The sequence below is a fragment of the Podarcis liolepis genome, assembly GCF_965112155.1.
Source record: "Podarcis liolepis genome assembly, chromosome: 7".
NCBI lineage: Eukaryota > Metazoa > Chordata > Lepidosauria > Squamata > Lacertidae > Podarcis > Podarcis liolepis.
This window is the reverse complement of record NC_139561.1, coordinates 22,051,474-22,069,807: the sequence shown is the minus strand read 5'-3', so window position 1 is coordinate 22,069,807 and position 18,334 is coordinate 22,051,474. Positions and strand designations below refer to the sequence as shown.

The following is an 18,334-nucleotide window of genomic DNA, read 5'->3' as shown; positions in this document are numbered from 1 at the left end:
GCAGAGGATGTCCTAAACTGTCCTATTTACTATGGTCCCATGTTAATGACATTATTTTATTTATTTATCTGCCCCAGCACTCCTCCTGTTCAGGGGGCAGAGAATCTGCTTCATATTGCGACACAACCAGGCCCAATCCCCAATGGCATTTCTGGGGAAAGGCACCCTGCCCCAAACCCTGGAGAGTGGCTGCCAGTCAGAGCTCAGATGGACAAACGACAATCAATGTGGTGCAGTAGTGGTTTGAATGCCGGAAGAAGACTCTGGGAGGCCAGAGTTCAATTCTGCCACTCAGCCCTGGAGCTCACTGGTGGCGACCTTGGAAGCATAGGAGCCAACTCCTAGGGGCTGAGGTCCCTTTGCCCCCCCTAAAATATTTGAGGGGCCGCCCCCCTTCAGATTTGATGGGCATTGCCATTCAAATCGTGTGCAAGTGCCATGTCATGTGATTATGCAGGGTGGGGCCGTAGCTGTCAACTTTTCCCTTTTCTTGCAAGGAATCCTATTCGAAATAAGGGAATTTTCCTTTAAAAAAGGGGGAAAGTTGACAGCTATGGCCCCACCATAATGGGCACCCTTGCTTGGAAGCCTCTCGGCCTATCCTACCTCACAGGGTTGTTGCGGGGATTCAAGGAGGAGGGGTAGAACCATACACACCACCTTGAGCTCCTTGGAGAGGAAAGGGGGATATGAATGGAGCCATAAAATAAATAAGCTCTGGATAGCTCAGTTGGTTGGTGGTGCTGATCATGGCAAGGTTGCAGGTGTGATCTCCATGTGGGATAGCGGCATATTCCTGCTGCATGGCCGGGGGCTGGACTAGATGATGCTCAGGGGTCCCTTCCAACTCTATAATTCTATGAAGTAAAAAAAAAAAAAAAAGCGCGCTCCGATTCCGTCCTGTGTTCCTCTGCTCTCCAAGGTAATTGGTAGATGCTCCCTGGGTGTGTTGGTGTGTATGTGTGACACAACTCTTTGGCAAGCTCTGCAGCTCGCTCGCTCGCTGGCTCGTTCCCCAGCCAACCCCCCTGACAGCCCAGGAAGGAGAGAGAGGGAGGGAGGGATAGAGAGAGGGAGGGAGCTGCGCGCCAAGGCGAGAGCGTGCGCGCCGACGGACTGGCGCTGCCGCCGCTCCTCTTGCGCTCAGCCCGCGCCGCTGGAGGCAAGCAGGGCGCCGGGTGGCGAGGCTGTGCGCGGGGCTCGCTGCCGCAGGAGATGCGCCTCTCCGGATTTTGAGTCGCTTTCTCTTCCACCCCCCTCTCCCAAACCCTAACCCCTACCCCCATCCCTCCAAAAAAGAAGAAGAAGGGGAAAAAAGAAGCCAAGATGACGGTCGAATTCGAGGAGTGCATCAAGGATTCGCCCCGATTCCGGTAAGAAAGAGTCTCGCTGATCTCCGTCTCTCTTTCTTGTTACGGTTGCAAAACGGCTCGCGCTGAAATCGATTCGGATTCAACCGCCGCCCCCCACCCCACCGCACCCCGCTCTGGTTCCCCGCCCAAGAACAAGGCGCAGTCTTGATGGGGCTGGACCAGGTCTCCCCTCGGAGCCGGTTTTCTCCATCCTTTCCCCCTCCCCAACCCAAACCGTGACCTGCTTTTGGCGTTTGTACGGGGTGCGTTCGGCGTCGCGGTTTGGAAGCAGGTTGGCGTCTCACACACACACACACACACACACACACACACACACACACACACAGTGACAGGGGTTTGTTTAATTTATTCGTTGTTAAAGGCGGGGAAAGGAAGAAATGGTCGTGGTTGGGTTGGGTTGGGTTGTGCAAGGAGCAAAATGCCTCTTCTCCCCGCGTTCCCCCCTTTTGGGGGGCGAAATGCATGATGTCCTGCCCTTAGAATGCAGGCGAGAGAGAGATTCAGGTTTGGTCTGTGCAAAAACCGCATGGAAGAATTCAACAGCTTTCATGGAGGATTTCATACACACACACACACACACACACACGTTGCCGTGGAACATAATGGTAGGTTTGGTAGGGAAAGGGGGGGCTTCGTTTTTCAAGCCACCCCCCTCAACATCTTGATAATGATTTTTTTTTTTTAAGCCTCTAGTCCCTGTAAGATGAGCAGCTGGCTCTGGCAGAGAAAAAGAGAGAGGGGGGGAGAGGGAGGGAAGCTTGTCTAGGACTGCCTGTCTAGGACTGTCTTCTTGCCTTACAAAGGCTCTTCCCCCTCTAATCTCATTAAGGGAGGTGGGAAAGAGACAGACGGATCCAGGAAGCAGGGGTGATCAAATGGATCCACGGAAAGGCGGTTCTGTCTGATGCAAACAGCCTTGTCCCCCTTAATGAGCCTCATGAGGTCTAGCGGCATAGGTAGTGTTTTGGGGAAAGGAGAATCTAGGATGCAGGCCTGACGATCCCCTCTACGGAGGATGGGGGCTCAATGTCATCCTCTTCTACAAGGAGTGGAAATATGGTATACCGCCCAGCCTTTAAAAAAAAACACACCAAAAGACTGTGTGTGTGTGTTTTGTCTGGCTGGATCCCTCCAATCGCAGAGACTTGAACGCCTGGTGTTGTACAAAGGGGCACGCACGCACACACATCCATTCATCCGGAGGGATCTCAGCTGGGCGTGAGAACAGATAAAGGAAAGATGGGTGGTGTCAAGAAGCCTCGTCTAGAAAGGCAAGCCAGAAGACGTCCGGAATGGCAAAAGAAGCAAAACATTATAAATATTATTTAAATAATAATAATAATAAAGAGAGCGAGAAAACTCATATTGATTAAGCTGGAGGGGGGGTGTCGTTTCTCCTCCTGCTCCCCAAAGACGTTTTTTTGAGCGACTAAGCGAGGAGGGAAAAGGAGAGAACTCAAGGATGGGGAGACATCAAGGTCATCTGCAGCCACGCGTGTGTGTCTGAGATGGCGGGGGACAGGGTTATGCCGCAGAGACCACCCACCAGAAAGGATGTGATGGCTCTCGTGTTTGGAGCCGTGGAGATATTGGTCAGTGATACGGGCTTAGAGTGCAGGAATGGAGCATCGCCAGCCGCAGATTTCCTGGAAGGGCAAAGGTATACCTTAAATTAGGGAGGAGAGAGACTGAGAAAGATCTCTGTATGCATCCATGCATTTAATCAGGAGTAGGGAACCTCAGGTCCAGGGGCCAGAAGTGGCCCTCAGGCCTCTCTGTCTGGCCCTCGGAAATCTCCCCCCTCCATACGCCTCACTGGCCCTCCTTGAGTGTTTTTGCCTGGCTGGAATGTGCCCTTGAACTCTGATCCTGCCTTTCTGCTTGCCTGGGTGGAGGATGCAGAGGGGTGTGAGAATATGTGCGTAGAAATTAGTCTCCTGTACAAAGGCATAATTTGCAACTGTTGCTCCACGCACTATTGGCATGTGGCCCCTGGAAGGTTGCCCAGCAGGGAATGTGGCCCTTGGGCTGAAATAAGCTTCCCCATTGCTGCATGTAATATTTGCTTGTATGCGCATGCCTGTACATGTTTGGACATATAGGTTTATATGCACAAAATGCCATAGGCTGGGCTTGTAGTCGGTCTGAGCAAAGCATCCTCTGGTGGGCTCTCTCCCTGTCCGTCTAAGTTGCACTGGGCAGCTGAATCAAGACACCCTTTCCATTTCCCACAAGGCCTGTAACCCAAAATCATCCTTGGGTATTCTGGGAAGTTCAAAGTGTGTCTGAATATCACTGTCAAAAGGAAGTATTTCTCCAGGCAGTGCAAAGTATGGGATTTGCTCCCATAGGGGGCAGTGATGGCCGCCAACTAGGATGGCTTTATAAGAGGAATGGACAAATTCACGAAGGAGAAGGCCATCAGCGGCTACTAGCCATGATGGCTGCGTCCTGCCGCCTCTGTCGGAGAGTTGCTGTTGTGCCAAGATCCTGCTTGGGGGCTTCCCACGGAGAGACATCTAGTTGGCCACCGTGAGAACAGGATGTTGGGCTAAGTAGGCCTTTGGCCTGATCCAGCAGGGCTCTTCTGATGTGCCTAGGTCTACTGACAGAGAAAAGATGTCCATTACATCTTTAAACCTGGAATTGCTGGCCCAGGCCCAGACCACAGTGCTAAAGATGCTTATATGGAGTAAGCCAGGGAGACTTACTTTTGAGTAGACATGCATTGGCCTGCATAACAATCCTGGGCCGCACTGTCTTTCCTTTGAAGAACTCATCACCGAAGCTGCAAAAACACCAGTTGGTTTACATGGTTTGGCTAATCAATCAGAGCCGCAGAAGCTGATGAAGATTGAGGTTCCATTCCACTTGGCGAAGGCAAATTTTTAATCCGCACACCTGCAAACAAGAGGTCGAGATATTTTACAACACAGTCTTGTGCATATCCACTTAGGTGCTGCATTTGACAGGGCTTACTCCCGAGTAGGCGGGTCTATAAATGCAGCCCTGTTGTAATAATAGCATTAAAAGAAAATTTTAAAAAGTCAACCCATTAGGAATGGTCGTTTATCATTTAATAAACAAAACCTTGCAAAAAGGTGCTTTAACCGAGGTTTTGGTAATCTGCAAAGTGAATTCGGTCCAATCCAATTTAAATCAATGTGCTATTTCATTGGTTAATTTGTTGCCAGAGAGCTGATTAGCCTATCTGTTCAGCTAAGGCTGTGAAGCTCTGTATACTTTCTTGGGAGTAAGACCGCCCCGCCCCCAATCTGTACCATACACTTAAAGCACTATTTATCAGCCATGGCTTCCCCAAAAGAATCCTGAGAGTTGATAGGAGACCCCTGTTGTCCTTATAGAACCACGACCTGCAGAGTGGTTTACAGTCAATCCCTCTTTCCAGGAAAGTCTGGGAATTGCAGCTCTGCGAAGGGAGTTAGGGGTTCTCGTAACAACTCTCAACACTCTTAAACTACAGTTCCCAGGATTCTTCAGTGGAAGCCAGGACTGTTAAAGTGGTATGGCACCACTTTAAATGTATGGTACAAATGTAAGTGACACTGGACTCAAGGTGGACTTTTTTCTGGGTTAACATGGCTGGACTGTCCAAGTCTCTTCCCCCAACTTTTGATTGATAATGGTACTCATCCGACTATCATCCACTTCCTGCTCTGGGGCAGAGGTGTTGGGAAGACCTGGTGACAGACCCTCAGTATCCCAGCAGCACCAACCATTGACACTTGCTCTGTATCAGCCTTTGAAAAACCATCTGCGGCCAGAAAGTGCCAATTAAATTTCCTGCAGTGCTGCAGAGCAGCCTTCCCTAGAATTATCTCCGAGTCCTACTCAGAGTGGACTCATTGAAGTTAATGAAGCTAAATTAGCCATGTACCTCAATCTCAAGAAGTCTGTTTTGAATAGGGCTAACACTGGGCACAGCCCCATATCTGGTGCTTTCCAGAGGTTTTGGAGTACAGATCCCATCAACTCCAGACACCATGAAAAGTTGAGGGATGCTGGAAGTTGTGGTGAAATAGATACGGAGAGAGAGACTGACTGACTGACAACCAGGTTGGGTACAAAATTTAAATGGGAGTTCCAGGGCCCAACAAGCTGACTAGTGGTCCACCTCACCAGGTGAGGAGATGCCCTGAGCAAAGAGTGCTTTGCTCAGGGCATCTCCAAACCTACTTGTGGCTCCGACAGCAGGAAAGGTATAGGCAGGTCATCTACTGTAATGTTCTGCTCCAATGCAGGAGCCCACAGAGAAAGCAACAAGACTGGTCAAAGATTGCTGGACGATAGACAGCTCTGAGTGAGCTTTGCATACTTGTGTACCTCCTTCAAGCAACATTGGCTCTGGCCTATTGCTTCCTAGGAGGCATCTAGTCGGGGAAAGGTGTCCATGAAGGTCCACGGTCTGGCACACTGGTCTCGCTGCCTTCTGCCATCAGCTCTGAGCCCAGACCCGGACCTGGCTCCCCATCCTCCAACTCTGTGTCCAGATCACTGCTGGGTTCAGAAGTCATGACATCTACCCTCGTTAAAAATCTGTGCTTCTTCATGCAACTGACCTAGGAAAGGGGGATTACAGTGGTACCTCAGGTTAAGAACTTAATTCGTTCTGGAGGTCCGTTCTTAACCTGAAACTGTTCTTAACCTGAAGCACCACGTTAGCTAATGGGGCCTCCCGCTGCTGCTGTGTTGCCGCCGCGGAATTTCTGTTCTCATCCTGAAGCAAAGTTCTTAACCCGAGGTACTAATCCTGGGTTAGCGGAGTCTGTAACCTGAAGCGTCTGTAACCTGAAGCATATGTAGCCCGAGGTACCACTATACTGGTGTTAGGAAGCATTGCTGTCTCTAGCTGTGGAGGCAGAGCATAGCTATTTGGGCTAGTAGTCATTTATATCTTCTCCATAAATTTGTCTACTCCTTTTAATGCCATCCAAGTTGGTGGCCATTTCTCCCTCTTCCAGAAGCGAGCTCCATAGTTTAACTATGCACTGCGTTGAAAAGCCCTTTCTTTTGTCTGTACTGACTCTTCCAACATTCTGCTTCATTGGGTGATCCTGAGTTCAAATCCTATGAGTTAGGGTGAAAAACTCTCTTTTTAAAAATATTGTTTCCACCCATGCATCATTTTATAAATGTGTATTATATTCTGCCCCTACCCACCTCATAAGAATGAGAAAAATTAGGTTACGGTGGTACCTCAGGTTAAGTACTTAATTTGTTCTGGAAGTCCGTACTTAACCTGAAACTGTTCTTAACCTGAAGCACCACTTTAGCTAATGGGGCCTCCTGCTGCCGCCGCACCACCGGAGCACAATTTCTGTTCTCATCCTGAAGCAAAGTTCTTAACCTGAAGCACTATTTCTGGGTTAGCGGAGTCTGTAACCTGAAGTGTATGCAACCTGAGGTACCACTGTATATCCAACATTTCTCCTGCTTTCCTATCTCGGGATACAACGAAGGAGTGTGTCTTTGGGAGTGAAGTCAAACCATTGGAAGGCTGCAGCGCCTACTGTGGCTGTAGAGACCAATATGGGAGAGACATGCTTTGTTGCAGCTGGGGCAAATGGAGGTGTCCGGTTGTGCTGCTGCAGATGCACCGTGACGTTTCTTCTCTCTGCACTCCTCCCAGTGGTCATTCCTCTTCTGGTCACTGCTATGGATGCACAACTTGGCTGCCTGTCTCCAGGCACTGCGGTTGACTGCAAAGGATTGATTTTGCCAGCCTTCTTCATGTGATGTTCGCAGACATCTTTGTAGCACAGAGTTGGTCTGCCAATGGGCCTGGCACCTGAAGCCAGCTCCCCATAGAGCACATCCTTGGGAGAACCTACCATCTTCCATTCTGTGGACATGACCAAACTAGCAGGACCTAAGCACAACAACTTTCCCCACTTCTGACTCCCAGGAGCTTTGTATTCAGCTAGTAGTCATTGATAGCTTTCTCCTCCATGAGTTGGTTACATCCTCATCTAAGTTGGTGGCCCTCACTGTTGCTTGTGGGAGAAAATTCCATAGTTTAACTCTGTACTTTGTGAAGGTCCTCCGTTTGCCAAGTCTAGGCAGTTGGCCAGAGTTTTGATTTCCTTCCGTTCATCCTTGGCTTTTCTCCTCCCCCCACCCCCACCCAAAGCTGCAAACGAGCCCCTGTACACATCGATTAAACGTGGCACACACAAAAAGCCATTTTGATGCACTCGTGCGATTCTGCATGATGTCGGGGATCGCTTGTGCACATCAGTAAGGAGGAGCGGAATAAAAGACCAGAATAAATGGAAGGAAATTCAAGCTGCAGTAACCTTTTCTATTTCTGGAATTAGTTCTCGGTGGTGTCGGTGGGAAATCTGATTCAGTTTGGATTTAAAAGCAAATCTGCTTCGCTCACACTTTTTTGGCACAATTCATGGGCCAACATGCAGCTGCCCTTCAAAATCCTCACTTCTCCGGATTTTGCATCGTGGTGATATGTACAAAACTGCAGATATTTGTGATGATAAACATACAAAATGCAACATTCTATGGGAAATAACTTTGCAAAAACGTGTATATTGGGCAGAATTGTATACAGATTTCATGGAAGAGACTCACATTAAAATGTTGATGAATTCTTAGGAGGGCTTTTAAACGAAACAAATAAATTTCAAACTGAGATGGAAATGTGGAGTGCTGAACTTTTATTTATAAACCGCTTGATTGTAAAAGCAAAACCCTGAAAGAGGCTTACAAAAAAGTACGCTCCGAAAAATGAGAAACAGAGAGAAACCAAAATTTGTCCGTTCCTACTTAGAAATTAGTAATGAAGGCCACATCTACACTATGCATTTAAAACACAAATGATACTACTTTAAACAGTCATGGCTCCTCCTCAAGAATCCTGGGAACTGTAGTTTATGAAGGGTGCTGAGAGTGCACAGAGCTTCAATTCTCAGAGTGGTTTAAGAATCAGCTCATCTTCCAAGGGAACTTTGGGAATAGTAGATTTGGCCATAATTTCTGGCTGGGGCTGATGGGAGTTGTAGTTCAACAAGATCTTTCACATCACCACTCTAATGGTTCAACCAGGGACTCATTGGTTATTTTCTATTCTTGTTTTGTATTTTTTTTGTGTGTGTGAACCACCCTGGGATCTTCAGATGAAGCGTGGTATACAAATTTAATGTAGTAGAATAATGATTTCCACAAGGAACCATGTGCTTCACCACTAGGGATGGGCGAATCAGCCCATTTTGGTCTCACTCTGCTTCTCACTTTTCTAGCCTTAAGTTCCATTTTTCACATTTCCCAACCAAGTTTGCAAATCTCTCTCTCTCTCTTAGTCCTCAAAAAAAATCACCAGTAAATTTCTCACATATGGGTGAAATTTTGCACAACAAACACATTTTTGCACAGCCGTTTTCCTAAACATAATGACTTTATGTTATTTTCACTAATTTTCATTAATATGCACACTTTACCCCCAGTTTATGCATTTCTTTCCTTTTTATTTTCACACATTCCTTGGCTGGAATTTTGCATTGCAAAATTCAGAGAAGTGCAAACTTCGAGGGACGGCTGTGTTTCATTTTGAGTATTGCTTTTGAAAGTGTGATTTGTGTAGATACGCCTTTATTTATTTATTGTATTTGTGTTCTGCCTTTTCCTTTCCAAGGGGCTCACGGTGGTATACATTGTTCTGCCAATCGTCATTTAATCCCCCACAACAGCCCTGCAAGGTAGGATAGTCTGAGAAGCACTAACTGGCCCAGTGAGCTTCATGGCTGAGTGAGGATTTGAAACCTGGTCTCCAAGGTCCTAGTCCGACACTCTAACCACTACACCATACTGGCTCTAAATGGGAACTGTATCATATGTCTCCCACATCCCTTATATACCCACTGCGTTGTGGTCTCACCCTGCCGACCCAGATTCCTCATCTTACATTTGAAGAAAGTCAGAACAGATACCCAGGCAGAACAAAGACTTGGAGCAACAGATCCAGGGAGTTATATGTATTCCTACTATGAACAGGAACCCAAGTGGCCGATTTACCGTAAATAACAGCTAGTGCCTATGGAGGGACGTGGGTGGCGCTGTGGGTTAAACCACAGAGCCTAGGACTTGCCGATCAGAAGGTTGGCGGTTTGAATCCCCATGGCGGGGTGAGCTCCCGTTACTCAGTCCCTGCTTCTGCCAACCTAGCAGTTCGAAAGCATGTCAAAGTGCAAGTAGATAAATAGGTACCACTCCGGTGGAAAGGTAAACGGCGTTTCCGTGCACTGCTCTGGTTCGCCAGAAGCGGCTTTGTCATGCTGGCCACATGACCCGGAAGCTGTACACCGGCTCCCTCGGCCAATAAAAAGAGATGAGCGCCGCAACCCCAGAGTCGGTCACGACTGGACCTATTGGTCAGGGGTCCCTTTACCTTTAGTGCCTATTTAGCTGCTCTTAGACTGCATGGTACATTTTCTTTTGGGCCTCACTCAAATGCCTCTGATGGCTTAGCCCAGCAAACAGAGGAGAGCCACGTATGGGTTGCCCACCAGTGCCTCCATAGCATCATGCCAGAGCAGTGACTTCACCGGCCAGATGTCTCTGTCCCTGTGGCCGTGACCCTTTGCTAGGTAACGTCAAGATGAATTGTATAGGTCTACGTGTTTATTTACTTAGTGGCTGAGCACGAGTAGGCTTGGGGCCAAATGCCTTTGCTTGCTGGGAGTGAGGCTGGGCTATTCATTAGGGTCCCATTGTTGCAAGCACAATCCCCACAGTCTGATTCGTGGCCCAATATTCTCTATCTCTGTTGGTTTTTGTAACGGAGAACCTTTCCCGGCATGAGGCCTGTGTTTCCAAACCCCAGGGGCGTTCTCAACCCCGGGTTTCTGGGCTGTTTGTGGTTACTCAGAAGTGACAGAAACGCGCACACTGCACATTCTCAGAGGCACTGGGACTCCACACATTCCAGCACTTTGGAAACAGATGCTGGGGTGGCTCTCCCAGCAAGTGCTGACTGAAAGGGAAATCCCTCAGAATTCGATGACTGCCTAACATTCTTTCGGGGTGATACATCCTTTAATATCTCGTGCAATTAAAGGGGGTGGGGAAAAAAAGCAACAAACCATCAAACTCATTAAATCATCTGTGTCACCGATTCAGGTGAAAACACATCCATCTCCTCTTTTAATCGCCCCGCCGAAACAGTACACCTATGATCCCCTCCTCTCATATATATGTCATGATCTGTGGCAAGTCATTTCTAGCTGGGCACTGTGAGTAATTCGTTAAGGAAGAAACGGCGGTATGCTTCTGAATGCCAGCTGCTGGGAATCACGAGTGGGGAGATAGTGCTGTTATGCGTGGGTCCTGCTTGTGGGCTTTCCAGAGGGGCTTCTGGTTGGCCATTGTGAAAACAGGATGCTGGATGAGATGGGTCTGATCCAGTAGACTCCTCTCTTGTAGCTCTGGTGAGACCCAATGCTTGTCTGCTGTGCAATTCAGGACTCGTGTCTTGCTGCCTTTCCCATCAGCCTCTGCTGAATGAGGGTCGTTCTTCTGTGTCTCTGAGTCATGTGCAGTTGGACCAGTCAGGGTTGAGGTGGACTTGCATCACGAAAAAGAGGCTCATGGCACTGTGTGGAGATGCTTTGAGCTGGTTCCTCAAGACAAGTTGCTTCTTGCATAGTTAAGAGTGAGGCAGCTGCCCACCTAAGCTATTCTGTCCTATATCGCCTGGGAGACCAGGGTTCAAATCCCCACTCAGGAATGAAGCTCACTGGGTGACCCTGGGCTAGTCACCTTCTTTCAGCCTAACCTACCTCAGAGGCCACTGTGAAGATGAAATGGAGGAGAGGAGAAATATGTACACCACCTTGAGCTCTTTGGAAGAAAAGGTGGTATATAAATATAATAGATTATAATAATAACAATAGTCTTCAGGTGTGGTAAGGGCACTTCCAGATGGCCCATTTATTGAGCCTCCATCCTTATTTCTTTGCAGGGAGATTATATAAAGTTTGCTATTTAATGATGTATTTTGGGGGAAGCTAAAGAATGTTGTGTCCAATCATGTACTAGTCCTGCTTTTTTCCTTATTGCAGAAAGCCTGTTATTTTGGGGGAAGCAGGGTTTTTGCACAAGACCTCCCAATCAGCTATCTATACCGCAAATTTAGAGCACATGGCTTCTCCAAAGAAACTTGCGAACTGCAGTTTGTTAAGGGTGCTGGCAATTCTCACTAAACTACAAATTTCCAGGATATTTGGGAGAAGCCACGTGCTTTAAATGTGTGAAGATCACCAGAATTGTGTGGCCTAAATCTGCCGGGTTGTGATTGGATCCCACCTGAAAACAGCAACCATCTAGGAAAGCCCTACAATTCATCTGCCAGCCCAGCCAGATTCTGCAGGTGGAATTGAGGGTGAGGGCATTATTTTGCTTTTCCCCTTTTGCAGCAAAAATGAGGCACCTTCTCTTCCATATGCATGCATAATTTTTTTCAAAGGGAGCCTCTTGAGTTGAGCTGCTGAGTTGGGATATATAATTTGCAAAATTTGACGCTATCAAGCCCAGGCTCAATAGGGACTGGGTGTGGCTCACTGTACAGAAATTAATGGTCCCTCTCTAGGTGTTTCTATATGCTATCTTTGCCTCATCTTTTGGAGCAGGCCACACCTACTCCGATTGGAACTTGTCTTTTGACTGGATCTCATTGTAATTTATTCTGCCCTGTGGAATATCCCTTGGGGTTTATTGACCTTTTGGCATTCCCCCTCTGCCTTGGAAAAACATTCCCACTGAGGTTAACAATTCAAGAAACACACAAAGCAGAGCTATAAAAACTTTTGCCACAATAAGTTTTTCAAGGTGCTGCAAAGCTCTTTGTTCTTTTCCTTACTGCAAAGACTCAGCAGAATTACCTGTCCTCAGATGAATCTGCTTTACAGCCTTTCTACCTGAGTCATTAGGCTTGGGGCAGGGAGTGTGACCTGCTCCCGAAGCATATGAATTGGCAAAGCACGACAGATAGCACACACAGATTTCTAAAATGGGCAATCACTTCTCAGTTGTGAATGAGCAAGCACCCAGTTCCCTGCTGAGCCCAACTCTGATGACGCCAAACTTTGCATCACACTGGGGTCTCTCTCAGAAATTTTAGTTTGCTGTCAAAGTGCAACATCAACACACTGGAATTTGCAGCTGGAATGATCAAGGAACCAAGACCATTCAGAGCTGTGACTCAGACTAGCAACATGATCTGACCTGGTTCATCTAAGGGTAGATCATTTGCACCTTTGGCGCTGTAAAAGTAAATCTTTTGAATGGTAAAAATGGCAATAGAACATCCAACTTTAATTCAATGGGTTTTAATTCAGGGTGGGAGAAGTGTGCCGCAGCTCCCGTAAATTTTGGAACCTCCAATCTGTAGGCTGGTTCCTTTTGTGCACCTTGTAGAGGCATGCATAGTTTGCGCTCAGGTAAACACACCTAATTACCTTGAAAGACCTGTTTGGAGTGCATTTTTCCCCTTCCGCTTGATGCTGTCATCCAGTTGGCACACAGACGCCTTTTGTCGCCTGGCTAATGCAGCCACAGTTGTTCCTCAGTCACCCAAAAAGCATTGCTGAGTCCTCATCATGCACAGTTAGGAAACCCAGAGATGCAAAGCAAAGACCTTAGGAAACTGCGTTTTGCCAATTCAATACAAATTTCTACAAATTTCAATGGGTGTACAGTACTATGCATATACCATAGTTGGATACAAACCCAGTGGTCGATTACAGTGGTACCTCGGGTTACATACTCTTCAGGTTACATACGCTTCAGGTTACAAACTCCACTAACCCAGAAATAGTGCTTCAGGTTAAGAACTTTGCTTCAGGATAAGAACAGAAATCATGCTCTGGTGGCGCAGCAGCAGCAGGAGGCCCCATTAGCTAAAGTGGTGCTTCAGGTTAAGAACAGTTTCAGGTTAAGTATGGACCTCTGGAACGAATTAAGTACTTAACCCGAGGTACCACTTTATTATTGTTGTTGTTGTTGTTGTTGTTGTTGTTGTTGTTACTACTACTACTACTACTTTAAAATTATATATCGCCGTTCATCAAAAGATCCCAGGGTGGTGTACAACATTAAAAATACATTACAAAACATCAGTGATAAAAGCATACTGACAGACAGCCTAAGAACAAAATAGTTATCATAATAGTCATCATAATAACAGTCTCTTTCTCCACTCCCCCATCCCTTTTCACAGGCCATAGATTATTTAACAGCCATATGGCCTAGGTAAAGAGGAATGTTTTTGCCTCTCTGGGGAGAGCATTCCACAATCAGGGAGCCACCACAAAAAAGGCCCATCTATGATGACTTCACCGCAGCTCTCCTGGATTTCAGATGGGGAGGGCATTCGCACCTGAAATGTCAGGGGCTGAATGTGGGACATTCTGCATGCAAAGCAGATGTTCTAGTACTCAGCTATAGCCCCTCCTTTCATAGGAATATAAGGACATAAGAAGTGCCTACTGAATCAGGCCAATTGTCCATATTGTCCAGCATCCTGTTCTCACAATGGCCAATCAGATGCCAGTGAGAAGCCTGAGGGCAGGACCCGATCACAGGAGCACTCTTTTTTCCTATGGTTCCCTGCAACAGGTGTTCAGAGACATATTGCCTCTGAAAGGCTGAGCATAGTCATTAATAGCTTTGTCTTCTGTGAATTTGCTTCATCTTCTTTTAAAGTCATTCGAGTTTGCGGCCACCTCTGCCTCCTATGGAAGAGAGTTCTGTAGTTTAACTATGCACTCTGTGAAGAAGTTTCTTTGGTTTTTGAATGTGGGAGGGCTGATCTGGTCCTCTTACACCGGCACCCAGGTTTAAGGCCAAGACCTGGTAGTGCTCAGTTTGCTGCCTGCATTCCCAATACCTTCCAGCTTAATTGATAGAGTCAGGGGCCCCCTGGGAAAAATTATGGAAAGAAGGTTTAAAATTTACTGCATGCAATGCCTTAAAAGAAAATGTGATGAAAATGATGTACAGATGGTATATTACACCTGTTAAATTAGCTAAAATGTGTAAAGTGAATAATAAATGTTGGAAATGTAAAGAAGGAGAAGGAACATTTTACCATATGTGGTGGGAATGTAAAAAAGTGAAAAACTTCTGGGAAACAATATATAATGAGATGAAAAAAATGTTGAAATATACACTCCCATCATTCTGCCCGGACGCTGAGGTCCAGCGCCGAGGGCCTTCTGGCGGTTCCCTCATTGCGAGAAGCAAAGCTACAGGGAACCAGGCAGAGGGCCTTCTTGGTAGTGGCACCCGCCCTGTGGAACGCCCTTCCAGCAGATGTCAAAACGATAAACAACTACCTGACATTCAGAAGACATCTTAAGGCAGCCCTGTTCAGGGAAGTTTTTAACGTGTGATATTTTACTGTATTTTTGGTTTTTATGGAAGCCGCCCAGAGTGGCTGGGGACACCCAGCCAGATGGGCGGGGTATAAATAAATTATTATTATTATTATTATTATTCTTATTATTATTATTATTATTATTATTTATTAAGAAACCAGAAGCATTTTTACTTGGCATTGTAGGAGATGATATAAAAAGAAAGGATTGTAAATGATTTCTATATGCAATGACGGCAGCAAGAATATTACTGGCACAAAATTGGAAACAAGAAGAATTACCGACAAAGGAAGAGTGGAGGATGAAACTGATGGACTATGCAGAATTAGATAAATTAACAGGAAGAATTTGAAATCTGCGGGACCAGAGATTCACAGAAGACTGGCATAAATTTATGGACTATTTGGAGAGTAATTGCGATGATCATATTACACTTGTAGGTTTGCGAGAAGTTTTGTAAGGTGGACTATTTGAAATATTGCAAAAGAAAAAAAAAGGTATCGAGGGGGACTGTTAGTTAAGATCATTAAAGGCAATAGGAATTTAAGAAATACAGAATAAGTGATAAGAATGGAAAACCATCAGAGGGGCTGATGGAAGTGCAAAAAGATTGTATAAGATGTGAAGTTCTGTTGTATGAATGATAACTAATATGTAAAAATTAATAAAAATTATATTTTAAAAAAAGATAAGAGTTGGGGGCCCCCAGCAACTCTTATTTCCCAAGCTCCCCAAAATCAATGTTTTGGAAGGAAGCAAAACATCTCAAAGCAGCCTTGCAGACAGCCTGGTGCCACGCCAGTAGGTCCGTGTACTATGGCGCTAGTCCAACCGTGGCTTTAGAAGAGGGACAGATCTCAAAGGTAGCCCAGCATCCATTCCACAGACGCCAAACGCGTATGCTTCTCACGCCATGCAGAGAGCGCCAATGTGACAACCGCACCCCAGGAGCCTTCTCCTCTAATGGAGGCTTCTTCAGCTGCTCTGCTGCCTCTCTGCATGTCTGTCAGCTGCATTATGTTCCCAAGCGATCACCTGGAGTTCCTGCATATGCTTCAGAGGACACTTCTGCAGGGGGTGGCAGAGAGCATCTTCCCAGCAAGGAAAAGCTAGAATAGGCTGCAGCTCGGCGGAAGAGACTCTCTGCTTTGCATGCAGTAGGTACCAAGTTCAGTCCCCAGCCCTACCAGTTAGGACTGGAGGAAATCAAAGCCCTGGAGAGCCACTGCCAGTCAGTGCGGACGGTATGGAGTTAGATAGACCAAGAAGGCTTCCTATGTTCCTTATCTTGAGGGAAGGGTTGTAGCTTCGTGGAAGAGCATCTGCTTTGAACACAGAAGGTTCCAGTTGAAATCCGCAACACCTCCAGGCAGGGTTGAAAAGAAGCAATGTCTGAACTTCTGGAGGGCCTCTGCCAGTCAGCATAGACCAGAGAGAGGTGAACCTACGGTTCTCCTTATCTGCCCCATCCAGCATGGCCAAGCGCCCAGGGATGATGGGAGGCGGATTACAATATTTTAATGATAATTTTGCCCTTTTGAAAGCAGTGTTTTACATGTTATTGTATAGATTGCCGATTCGCATAATGTAAAAAGGCAGCAGAGATATTTTTATAAATAAAATAAAACAAGCCTACCCAGACATGCAGAATGTTGGCATGTGTTTTAAACTGAGTTTAAGCTCCTCGTTGATTTTAATTTTTTTTTTAAGGTTTAAAATAGTTTTTTAAAATAGTTTTTAAAAACTCCCCCCCCCCAGATTATTTCATTGCTCTATTCTTTTTGTAGACTGTTTCGTGGTTTTGTTTTCTTAATCCAGCGGTATAGAAATGTTACAAGATGAATAAAAAATAAAAATCTCAAGGACTGCAGCCCTCAGCCTGCTGTCAGCTGATCACTCTCCAGTTCCAAGCCCCTGGCTGAAAAAGTAAGGGATGTATCCAACATCAGGCCTACTCAGAGTAAACACACTGAAATGGATAAGGAACAGGATCAGGCCAGTGGCCAAGCTAGTCCAGCATCCTGTTCTTACAGTGGCTAGCCAGATGCTACCAAGGGAAGCCTGAAAGGAGGATTTGAGCTCAAGAGAATTCTCCTTGTGGTTTCCAGCAACTGGTATTCATTGCTGCCTCCAATTGTGGTAGCAGAGCACAGCCATCACGGCTAGTAGTCATTGCCAGCCCTCTCCTCCACGAATGTGTCTAATCCTCTTTTAAAGCCACCCAAGTTGATGGCCATCGCTGTCTCCTGTGGCTATGAGTTCCGAAGTACAACTTTGTGCCCTGTGAAGAAGTACTTTTCAAAATCTGTCCTGAATCTTCCAACATTCAGCTTCACTGAATGCCCACAAGTCCTGGTGTCATGAGACAGAACTTTTTCTCTCTATGCACTTTCTCTACGCCATGGCATGCATTATTTTTTAAACTTCTGTCATAAATTTCTACCATGTCAGGGTTATTTTAATAGGTCTGCTCCGAGTAGGACTTCGTTGACTGAAGCCCCATGCCTTCATTGCTATTGAGAAGGTCTGGAAAGCCAATTGGATGGATTTAGATCTGGGAAAACACACGCAAGCTAATGTGTCCTATGTATATTGGCCTCCGATTTCCCCCTTAATGGCCCATGAGCCTCATCAGCTTCCAAGTATGGTCCATTTTTAATAGCCTGCCTGTGGAAAGCAAGGGAGACAAAATACTCAGAGGCCGAGCTGGGATAACAGCATATATTTATTACAAAGGATTAGGGCGTGATGTCACGATTCAGGGGTGGCGGAGCCGAAGAGGAAATGATCACTCAGCTCCTAAATAAGCAGAGAGTTAGCCCAGTCTAAACAGATTTATGTAATTCTGGCGTGCAAGATAATCCCCCTTCCTTCCCCCATCCCCAACAGGCAGAATATGTTCCCTTGCAGTAATCGGGACTTGATAATGGTCACCTTATTCATTAGCAAAAGCATTTGCTCTTCATAAAGGATGTGGGCAGCAGAAGCCTTGGCCTTGTGAGGGGATGAGGATCCTCATGTTTTGACAACTTGCAGGAACATTGTAATCCCTGGTGTGTATGAGAGAGAGAGAAGGAGAGAGAGAAGGATGCCTGGATACTTTGATGCCTTTGAATTCCATACCGACTCACGTGATCCCCACTTCCTGAACTAATGTTTTGCTTTTCAACTTTTCTTTCTTTTGTGATTTGTTTTATTTTGGTTTCAGTATATATATATAAATAAATTGCATTCTGCAGTTCATGGTTCATTGTGAATTGCATTTTGCATTCCACTAGTGGGGAACCTCAGGCCTGGGGTCTGAATATGGTCCTCCAGGCCCCTCAGTCTTGCCTACAGGACAATCCTCAGGCCAAACCCACTCCTAACCCACACTCCAACCAGCTCTGTGGGTATACTTGAACTCTAATGCCTGGAGAGCTCTACCACTGAGCTAGGCCCTTCCTAAGTGGGATAGATGACTTGGTTTCAGCACTTTGCAATGCCACAGCTGTCCCGAGAAAGGATGTACTTGCTGATATCAGGCAGAGGAAGAGAGGAGCCGGTGGGGAGAGG

At 46.4% G+C, this 18,334-nt stretch overlaps 1 protein-coding gene across 5 annotated transcripts in view; it reads left to right on the top strand.

The window, feature by feature from the left end:
• The first annotated feature begins 1,119 nt into the window (after positions 1–1,119).
• ACAP3 (ArfGAP with coiled-coil, ankyrin repeat and PH domains 3) overlaps positions 1,120–18,334 on the top strand; it is a 149,285-nt gene continuing 132,070 nt past the window's right edge. For 2 of the 5 annotated variants that reach the window (XM_083512960.1, XM_083512958.1), the window contains exon 1: positions 1,120–1,373. In XM_083512960.1, the coding sequence (XP_083369086.1) occupies positions 1,327–1,373 (47 nt within the window). In that variant the 5' untranslated portion in view covers positions 1,120–1,326. The remainder of the gene's footprint in view (positions 1,374–18,334) is intronic. The other 3 variants (XM_083512959.1, XM_083512962.1, XR_014528394.1) reach the window with 2 other exon arrangements.